The sequence below is a fragment of the Rhamphochromis longiceps genome, linkage group LG1 (assembly GCF_057381845.1).
Source record: "Rhamphochromis longiceps isolate RC_006_pf linkage group LG1, R_longiceps_female_GT1.1, whole genome shotgun sequence".
NCBI lineage: Eukaryota > Metazoa > Chordata > Actinopteri > Cichliformes > Cichlidae > Rhamphochromis > Rhamphochromis longiceps.
Window position 1 is genome coordinate 1,147,818 of NC_140557.1, and position 10,183 is coordinate 1,158,000.

The 10,183-nt window shown below is 47.9% G+C and overlaps 1 protein-coding gene across 3 annotated transcripts in view; it reads right to left on the reverse strand.

Annotated features, from left to right (window-relative positions):
* The window catches only part of znf536 (zinc finger protein 536), a 204,046-nt gene that overhangs the window by 68,925 nt on the left and 124,938 nt on the right, over positions 1–10,183 (reverse strand). For all 3 annotated transcript variants that reach the window (XM_085401500.1, XM_085402199.1, XM_085402670.1), the window contains one exon: positions 4,099–4,257. In XM_085401500.1, the coding sequence (XP_085257626.1) occupies positions 4,099–4,257 (159 nt within the window). The remainder of the gene's footprint in view (positions 1–4,098; positions 4,258–10,183) is intronic.

The following is a 10,183-nucleotide window of genomic DNA, read 5'->3' on the forward strand; positions in this document are numbered from 1 at the left end:
ACACTGAGGTTTACCACATCAGTGCAGTCCACACCTCTGAAAACACACGTGGTTAAAAACAAATATCTGTGCTGTTTTCCATAAACACAGAAAACATTTTAGAAATCTGAACAAAAATACTGCAGGTCTTGTTACCAAAGAAATAATTTTATATTTCTAACATCTCGACAGTTTACCTGAACCGTATTAGATTAATTAGAAAGAAGATTCATATGTGACACAAATAGTGGCTAAGCCTCAAAGGAAGCTGTTTTGTGTTTATATTTAAACATTATCACAGCTCTCATTTTTCATAAACCACTGATGAAATATGATGCAACAGAACCAGTTTGAACTGGGTTAAAGACCTCCCTCCGACTTTCAAATGTGAACGTTTTTTTCTTTTAACTTTTATTCATGTGAGAGCATACTGTGTTGGAAAATGATCGTTACTCTGGCTGCGGTAATCAGGGTTAAAGTTAGTCTTGTCAGGGTAATCAGGCTAACGGTTACAGTGGCCAGTGGTATTCAGAGTTATAGTGTACCTGATACATGAGGGTGTCGGGGCTATAGTAGTTTACATGGTGGTATCAGGTTTAGTTAGTTAGTGGGCACGGTGGTAATCAGGGTTGTAGTTAGTGTACATAACCCTGATACATGGGGGTAATCAGGGTTGTAGTTAGGGTGGAACGCGAGAACCAGTGTTGACTGGAAATGGCTGGAGCTTCCAAAGCTCACACTGGCCAGTGCTCAGGTGTTTGCACCACCCATGTCACATCACAAGGTTGGGTTACTGGGAAAACAGTTCTTCCTGTGTGCTCGTTGCTAACAGTTGTTCGGCAGCTGCGTGTACGGATTTAAACCCTTAGAAAATGAACTCTTATTGGATGACGTAGTTATTTAATTAATGATTTCACTCTTCTTTTATTTGATTTTTATTTATATCTCATGTAATTTTATTTTACAGTTCCAATGTACAGCACTTTGTGTCAGCTGTGGTTGTTTTAAAGTGCTTTATAAATAAAGTTGATGATGATGATGATGACGAACAGGAAATACAGTTTTATAAATGCTTATTCTGTGATGAAAGGTGCAGACCCAAACATCACGATGTTACCAGAGAAAGGGTAAAGAGGCTCACTGGGATAGGATACGACCTCAAACAGACGACATGGTCAGTATTACAGAAATGTTTCACACGTTGGGCTAAATTCTAAAATTTGCGGCAGGAAATTCCAAAACTGTCCCACTCCTCTTTAATTCCCCCTTCAAGAAGAGCCGTTGCTGTGAAGTTCCTGCTCGACAGAGGCAGGAAATGCAGCGACAAAAGAAAATGTATGAGAGATAGAAGGAAGAGGAAGACGAGGGCTCAGGGGAACGAGAGGAATGGAGACGGAGATCACAGGTCCCTCCTGATTCATCCTGATTACAAGGTTAGGTTAAGGTTAAGTGACACAGGCGAGTCCTGTCTCTCCTCCTCCTCCCTCTGCTCATTTATAGGTGAGCCGGGACTCTTATTGGTTATGTGGCCCTGCCTGAAGTTATGTGTGGCTATTGTCAAGAGCGAGGACCTTTTTATTTTTTACACACAGCTGCTTACTGCTAAATAGTGCCTTGTCCAGAAGGGGACAATCTGGGCCTCTAATTGCTGTCACTGAAGCCTAGATTCATTATGTGACTTTCCCATTAAAATGTGAGCATTAATTTGTATAATGAAATATCACCCTCTGCAGTGTGTTCATTAGCTCTGGCCCCACACTGTAGTGCCACAGCCGCACAATGTTAGCTACCTAGAAAACTGTGGTTAATTTTGATAATGGATATTTTCCCACTCACTGTTCAAGAGGAAATTAATACTGTAACATTAGCTCTTTAACTTTTGGAGAAATTTAAATTCACTTCATTCCTTTCAAGCTGGTGTTAGTCGCTCATTAATCTCTGCGTTGCGTCGCATAATGCTGCCTCGACCAGGCTCGGTAAGCAACTCCATTGTGTCACTCACATTACATTAGACGGAGGAGAGCTCGCCTGTCAGCTGTGAATCTGCCCGCATTGTCACCAGAGCGCAGAGAGGATCTTTAGCCGCTGTAAAAGTCATCTCGTGGATGTAATCAGGATGTCACAGCGGAGCTGGTACGATTAGGTTATAGGAGTGATTTAAAGGCCACATGTTGGGGATGCATCTAGCTCTTTTTCTCCCCGCGTTGCGTCTAAGCTCGACGGGCACGCGTCCAAGGATACATTCCACCCAAAAAAGACAACATCCCCGCTAACCCTTCTCACATTTGTCCCCAGGTGGAGGCTCCAAGCGAGGCCTTTAATTTTACTGTCTGTTTGAGATACGAAAGGACGAAAATAAAACGTACTGTGGATTCAGTCAGACCGGCCGAGGGCTCTGCTTCCTCTGCGATAAAATACGGGCCTCACGGGGATCATTACTACTCTACTCAAAGCAGACATAACTCAGGTCTCTCAGCAGCAGGTAACACAGAAGCAGCAGCAAGTGGAGGGGAGGTTGGCCTCGAGGTGACCTGGTTGTGTTTAGAGACCTTAAAGCGTCGCAGTCCGACCACCCGTAAAAAGTCAGTAAAGGCATGGAAGTCGTGATATTTTCAGAGCTACTGCAGTCTGACAGTAAAAGCATTCGATCAGATATCTGCTCAGTTCACGCAGTAAGTCAGAGGACTGTATAAGAGTCTGATGCATCGTCAGGTCTGAAAAGTGAGTCTGAAGCTTGCATTCTCTCTGCTGTCCAGCAGGGGGCGACTCCCATGAAGTCTGATTGGATAGAAGCCTGTGAGAAAAAGCACATCCTGTGTCCTCAGTGAACTCGCCGGTTTCAGGTCTGACCCAATAAAGCAGGACGCTCGTGTTTGGTCCGTCACGCAGGATGCAGGGGAGGATGGCGTGTGACTGACGTGGAGTTATTACCGTGTTCTGGGGACCCAAGTGAGCTTAAGGGTTAATGCTGTAATGCTGAATTAGCAGAACAACATGGCATAAAGCAGCTTTGTTCCGGCAGCATCAGTCACAGGAACAACTCGCAGTTTTTCATAGGAGGTCTTTATTACTACGATCGATCTCGCTCTTCTTTATGTGGGATTATGCTTGCGTGGATAGCCAAAGTGGTCCAGAGAGGACTCTCGTTTGGAAGACCTCGGGTGAATAATAACGCTGAGCTGTCCACAGTGTTTGGAAGCTGAGGAGCTGAGAGGCAGGAAACACCTGAGAAACTTTAGCCAGGTGTCCTTGTGGTAAGGTGTCCTCTGCACAGTCTGAATGTGACTTTAACCTGGATAGTCAGTGGGGCGTTCGTACCTCGCAGAGGGTTAGCGCCCTGGCTCCTGTCCACGGTCCACATCATTACTCTGACCGAAAACAACCGGGGGGACGGCGCCGCTCCGAGGGTTAGCACACCCGCCCGAAACATAAAGCTAAATCTATTCGACACACGGTCTCACGAACATCCCTGCGAACGGTGGACAGGCCGGCTTTGTTTTGCCTCGAAAGTTATTGAGAGTTAGAGAGTGTGAAATTGCCCTCTGAGTGATGTCATTGGAGGACACTGAACCCTTGTTGTGTTAATTAGAGCTCAATGAAATGATGAGCAGGAAAAAAAGTGGAATAACAATGGCCTTAAGCCTAAATGAGGGACACTGAGAGGAAGTGCACGCTCGCCAGCAGTTTCCTTAATTTGGATTTATGTGAGTCTGAAGGAAACGTGCTCAAATCCAGCAGCTGATAACACGGAGCCTCTGGGATTAGATCCCACGGACAGAGACAGATTAGGACCGAGGCAGGCCTGCTAGACCTGACACTGCTGAACTGGGATGACTGGGTTTGTGACGGCCTGTACTCTGTTCCTTTCTTTCTTTGTCTTCTTCCCGCATCGATGTTCAAACTGATAGATTATCGATGGATCTGCGTCCTCTCCATCACAGAGGGAGACTGACTCCAGCGAGCCGATATTCAGAAACCAATATGTCAGCCTGAGCCCAGAAGAAATGTCAGAACAAGCGCTGAAGTAAATTTTGCATGAAGTCCAATAAATGTTTCATAGCTGCAGAGACGCAGAGCAGGCGGGGGGTGTGCGGGTGGGTGGAGGGTGGAGGCACTGACCTGTGTGTATCCGCAGGTGGACCTTCAGGTGATGGGAGGTGCGGAAGGACTTGCCGCAGTAAGGGCAGTCCTTGGAGGATGAGCCCAGGGAGCGCTCTCGATGCTGGGGCAGAGGCGGCTGGATGCTCCCCGCTGTCTTCACCAAGTCCTCGCCAACATCTGGAGCACACACACACACACACACGAGGAGGGGAAGACAAATGGAAGGCGTGTTGAGTGCCAGCCCTGCACACATCACATCATAACACAACACATTCTTCCTCTTTGTCCCTCGTTTCCTGCGCTCGGTGTGCGAACACCACACAAAGTCAAACGCATCAAACGAGTTCACGGACCGCGCTGTTTTCCTCCTGACAGAACGCTGACAGTTCATAAGCTTTCTTCAGAAACACCCCCCCATAACCTCCTCCTGTTTTTCTTTTTTTATCCTGGCTGCTGTCGTCGCTCGCGTTAAGCTAATGCTGGAGTGCAGTGAGAATTAACAATGCAAACTGAGACAGAAGAAAAGAGGGAGAGGGCCGCGTTTGGCTTCGTCAGCATCGCAGGATATCCTCGCATCTCTTGCTGCGACCCGATTTTGACAGGTAGCTGTCAGAGATATGATAGGGTGATAACAGTTTTGACCCCGCCCTCCGCCACTTCCTCCGCACGCCAAAAAAACGATGATGCACAGTTTAGTGCAACAGCAGTCTGTTATCAACGCGATCACCCCCCGAACGCAAATCTAAAGATGAGTGACGACAACCTGGGAATGTGTTGACAGCAGCATAATCTGAGGTGAGGGTGTCGGCGTCACGCTGCACACGCCGGCCTCGCCGCGCTGATTTGCCGTGTTTAAAGGCCGGGAGAAGAAACGCATCAGAGAAAAATATACAACAGATACTTGATAAATATCTGGAAGCTGTAAAATTAAAAATATCCTTTCTGGTTCTGCACAATTTGGTGGACGTCGCCGTGCGGGAGGTTCAACGCGAGATCTCACAGCAAAACGCCCAAATTCATTTCCTGCTTTTGTTCTGGAGCTTTTTTTATGTTTTCTTTAATTACGGGACGGCTGCAGGACTCATTCATCTGATCTCTGCGGGCTTCCATCACACTTTAGAACTTAAATATGCTCAGTATTTAAATACACACTCAAACAATCAGCAGCATTACATTCGTTCAAATGTCTTCTTTAAAACATCTCATGAATCCCTGCACGTGCTCAAAATAAGGACACTGGCCTAAATTCATTTATTGTGTTTCACAATAATAAAAATGAAAGAAATAAAAAACTAAAATGAGAAAAATATCTCCACTCATTAACAAATATAGTGCAGTTCATTTAATTTTTATATAGTTTATGTGCAAAACAGCATTTGATGTTTTCTTTGTGCTCTCATGGTGACGGCAAAGCTCTGACTAACAGTCAAAGAGCTTCCTGCGGTGCCTCAGAGAGGGATCTGACTCTGGCCTCACGAACAACCACGCAGGTGGAACTTCATCCACACACACGCCCTCAGGCTCTGACGATCTTCAGCAGGACACACAGTGAATTAACCTGAAACTGAGACAGCTGTGAACCGTTGGGACGTCTGTTGCGCTCGCACCAGCAGATCTGGTCTCTGTAACAGCCCGGAAAGACGTCCGCGGACGTCCTCCGGCAGCTTTGCCTCATGAATCCGCTCGTCAAAGCTCGAACCCGACGTTTCACAGGACGCGGCGGATCATGCCGGGTCCGGTGGCGCCTTTGTGTACGGGCAGGCTAACATGGCCTAGACCAACGCTGAACTGTTCGCCATTCAGCAGAAAGTAAGTGTTATTTATTTTCTGTGCCGCACACGATTGGGCGTGTGTGCGGGGGAAGGCGGGGGGGCAGAAAGAAAGAGGAAGAATCAAACCCACGGAGGCACCCACGGGAGCACAATGAGGAGCAGTCGCTAACAGGAGCCTAATCTTTTCTTTTCTGCGGCTCCCCCCCCCCTCCTCCTCCTCTGTCGGGGAGTCAAATAAGGTTTACAGAATGGAAAGACCCAAGTCAGCAAGTCCTCTTCCACACTGACACTAAACACACGAGTCCATCCAGCCTCGCCGCTATCAGGCTGAAGCCTATTTATCACAGCAGGAAGTGAAAGGCGACCTAAATGTAAGTCTGTGAGGGACAATACGCCGTCATCGCCGCTCTGCACGGCGGGACGGTTTCATTCAGCATACAGTAAGAGGAGAGGGGGGCAGGGCGAGGGCCGAGAGGCAGATGTTTAACTTCTGCAGCACCGACGAGTCCAATCGAATCTGTGGAGAACTAAAAGAACATCTGCAGGAAATTTACAGCATTGAGCGGAATTATTTCAGGCACCACTTTGTTTGTTTCGTGGAAATTATTTCATTTCCACACAGAAAAACTCCCCGAAAAGTCGACATCTACTCAAATACAACAGAGGATGACTATAAATATATGTTTTTGTATTTTATTTAATGCTCCCTGCTGAGTCAGCTTTCACACACACAGGATTTAATGCTTCCTGCGCTCACACGTGAGAGGAATGAGGCGCCACGATCGTTCAGACTTTCAGATGGAGATGGAAAATAATCGTTCTGTTCAGTTTGAGCTTTTACTTTTCACGTCCTGAATTCCAACGCACGACAAGACGGTTTATAAAAGCCTCACATGTCAGAGTTTCGATGGGTTAGACGTGCACGTTTCGGGGACGTGTTCACGAATCGCACCAACCGCCGCCTCCGGGCGCTCGCACGTGTGTGTAATCTTTCACCGATTTATGGACTCCTGGATTCGAAGGCTCGGATGTGTTTCAGCAAAATTTCAGCTCAGAGTGGAAAAACATGAAAGCGACGCCTCGTCCTGCTTCGCTGAACCCGCCCGACCTCAGGAAAAAAAAAAACGTGAAGCGCTGGAGAAAAAGTCGCCGTCTGCACGACCGTGCTTTAGCTTCATCTTCGCTTTCGTTTGCTGCTCTTATTTTTATGTACAAAAATGTGCACATGTTAAAGTTGCAACGCCTCTTTTTATATGTAAGATTTATCAGACTGGCACATATGTTAAAAAATAATTTCTCAGTCATAATTAAAGCACCACATGAAAAAAGCCAGACAGCTTATTTTAGCGTAACAGCAGCGCGATAAGGAGCCGTCACAGCTTTAGGCTTCAGGGTTCAAACCTCAGATTTCAGTTTCCAACAACAACCAAAAGTGTTTTTGGTATATGAAGTTTGCACAGCGCTCCTTATATGACAGACATGTGTATCATGTATATGTTCAGACTTATAACACGTGGGAGCAGAAGCCCCGAGGTGACTCGATCTGAGAGGGAACGACCCAACAGGGAAGCAGCTTTATGATGTCACAGCAGCCCGGCGGCAGCTGCTGAAGCCAAACCCTCCTGTTCCTGCGCCTGACGCAGCAGAGGTGCAGTAGGTGTGACATCAGCCTGACGAGCTGGCCTCTGGCCTGCACACGTCCACTTTTCTCCCTTTAATGGAGGAAAAATCTTCAGTTTGTCCACATGGACACAGACACTTCATCGCCCTGAGGCAAAAAACAATCCCCGCCCCCCCGCTCGAGTTATCAAGGCTTCTTTTACGGAGGGGGAGGGGGCCGGGGTTTGTCTTCTGTCTGTTGAGCTGGGACGTGAAATCTGTTCCTATGGTTTCGTGATTTCAGGTGGAATTATAATTTTCTCCATCAGCTGCACCCTCCCTGTTACGTGTGCCATCCTGGAAAGAGGAAATAATTATATAAACCCCCCCCAGCACTCGGTCTGCACCATACTGTAGCCGTACTCATAAACATATTTTGAGTGGTCTACTGTACAGATCCCTTTTTGGCAAAGACTCCCGGCATCGTGTAGCAGACACTGGCCCACCTGCCCACCCCAGATGGGGCTAAAATTAAAAAATCCAAAACACAGATTAGAAGCAGGAAAAACACCAGACCCCACACACACACACACACACACTCAGCGCACACACACACACACACACACACACACACTCAGCGCACACACACACACACACACACACACACACACTCAGCGCACACACACACACACACACACACTCAGCGCACACACACACACACACACACACACACACACACACACACTCAGCGCACACACACTTAGTGCGCACACACACACACACACACACACACACACACACACACACACACACACTCAGCGCACACACACACACACACACACACACACACACACACACACTCAGCGCACACACACACACACACACACACACACACACACTCAGCGCGCACACACACACACACACACACACACTCAGCGCACACACACTTAGTGCGCACACACACACACACACACACACACACACACACACACACACACACTCAGCGCGCACACACACACACACACACACTCAGCGCACACACACACACACTCAGCGCGCACACACACACACTTAGCGCACACACACACACACACACACACACTTAGCGCACACACACACACACACACACACACACACACTCAGCACACACACACACACACACACACTCAGCACACACACACACACACACACACACTCAGCACACACACACACACACACACACTCAGCACACACACACTCAGCACACACACACACACACACTTAGCACACACACACACACACACTCAGCACACACACACACACACACTCAGCGCACACACAGACGTGTCCTTGTGTGTCAGGGTTAATAGTGCTCCTGTAAGAGGAAGACACACTACTGAGAGGATGAGAGTGTGCTCTCCTGGCATATAACAGCCCTTCAATAATAAATGGGCTTCACACATTCACACACAGAGCGCACACAGAGGTGCGTTGGGCCGTAGAGGCGTGTGACGTGCGCACACGTGACGAGCGTCCGGCCCGCGCGTCTTTAATCAGTCGGCTGATCCGCAGGTTTAATGCGGCTGTTCCAATTACTGTAAAAGTCAGCCGGCTCCATATAACCACAAATATTGACACTTTATTGCACAACACATTTATGACATTTTGAAGGTCACGCCATATATTAGGCATCGCCGCAGCAGAGGGGGGGCTCAGACCGCCTGTTGACACCCCGCCGTAACTGTCCTGAGTATTGATTTTTTTCTTTTCATGCAAAGATTTTCTGTTGGAGACGCGACATTAATGCGACGGTCACAGGTGAGCCTGTGAACTACAATCACAAAAACTACATTTCCCTACAGTTGGTTGCTTCTGTGCGGATGTTGTGACATTGTGACACAAAGTCAGGCTTTTGTGTTAACAAATGTCTGCGTGTTAACATTTTTAAATAAACTGCACAGAAAAAAATGATTGTTTTTCAGGTTTTTCTACCCAACCTGAAAGTTTTACCGACACTTCTCCTTCTCACAGATTTGAGCTCAAATCTCAGCTTCCTGTTTGGTCTGAACACACAAAGCTCGCTGAGATGTTTCTGCTTTCAGCAGCAGGAGAGCTTCGTTTCTGCTTTGGATGCTTTGTTGATCTCGGTGTCCGAGAGGAAGGTTGGCTACAGACTCGTGATTGGCAGGTCGTTAGCCAATGAGAGATGGGTTTCGCAGTCTGATCTGCCCCACGTTGTCGTATTTGGTTTCAGATGACGCTCACAGAGGTGCTGCCGGCTGGTGGTGGGAGGCTGCGTGGCAGCTTGTTTCTGATAGGTTCCTGGTGTCGCGCATCCTGTGGCTCGGCTGGCCGGTTTTCTGAGACCGACCGGTGAGGTTGGTGACTCTAAACGACCCAAGATGGCGTAAGAAGGACGAACACCATCGTGCCGTCACTGCGAGCTAAACCACAGTCACAGTTTTATTTGTTCATGTCGGCGAGTGTCCTACGGGGCAGCGGACCCTCCGCTGGCTGCGCTGCTCGGTGAGAACGGCGCCGAATGTCGAAGCATCGCTTGTGTCAGAGGCTCGTGCTGAGCTTGATTTCAGCCAAAATGATCATAATTCATGTGAAAATCTGTTTTTATTCTTATTCATTAAACATTCGACGCGCCGCTTCTTCTGCGGTTTGCATGCGTGAGCCCTCCCCTGCCTCCACCCCAGGAAGAAACATGACAAACGCAGCGCTGCGACTGTGCTCCTACAAGAATA